General features: G+C 44.9%; 1 protein-coding gene across 1 annotated transcript in view; it reads left to right on the top strand.

The window, feature by feature from the left end:
- Positions 1–459, top strand: part of LOC103146138 (dual specificity protein kinase CLK1-like) — a 10,563-nt gene extending 10,104 nt beyond the window's left edge. The window contains exon 14 of the mRNA XM_016677278.1: positions 96–459. Coding sequence (XP_016532764.1) covers positions 96–150 — 55 coding nt within the window. The 3' untranslated portion in view covers positions 151–459. The remainder of the gene's footprint in view (positions 1–95) is intronic.

Here is a 459-nt window from a genome sequence, read left to right as displayed (position 1 = left end):
CAACCAGAGCAGCAACCAGAGCAGAAACCAGAGCAGCAACCAGAGCAGCAACCAGAGCAGCAACCGCAGCAGGAACCAGAGCAGAAACCAGAGCAGCAACCAGAGCAGCAACCGCAGCAACAACTGGAGCAACAACCGGAGCAAAGCTAACGAGAACGCAGTCCTGGGCTACGACAACCAAGAAATGTTTGTTACATGTGGTTTTGTTGTGTTTGTGAGAGCATTCCTGTTTGCATTGCCCTGCAGCTGTTCCACATTCATTTAATCAGCTTCACTTGTTCCTACTGAGCTCTACTGTCGTATCACACACTAGCTGTGTTTCTTTTACAAATGTGCCCAAATCGTTGTCAATGAAAACAGCTTTTTTTAAGTTTTGGTGTTCTCATTCAATAAGAAATGATTTCATGTTGTCTTTTTCATGTTTGCGCCAATGTTAACATCTGGTTGTTGATCATGTGG

This window comes from Poecilia formosa, unplaced genomic scaffold (assembly GCF_000485575.1).
Source record: "Poecilia formosa unplaced genomic scaffold, Poecilia_formosa-5.1.2 Scaffold152, whole genome shotgun sequence".
Classification (NCBI taxonomy): Eukaryota; Metazoa; Chordata; class Actinopteri; order Cyprinodontiformes; family Poeciliidae; genus Poecilia; species Poecilia formosa.
The sequence above is the reverse complement of the archived record's forward strand: the minus strand, read 5'-3'. Positions and strand labels throughout refer to the sequence as shown.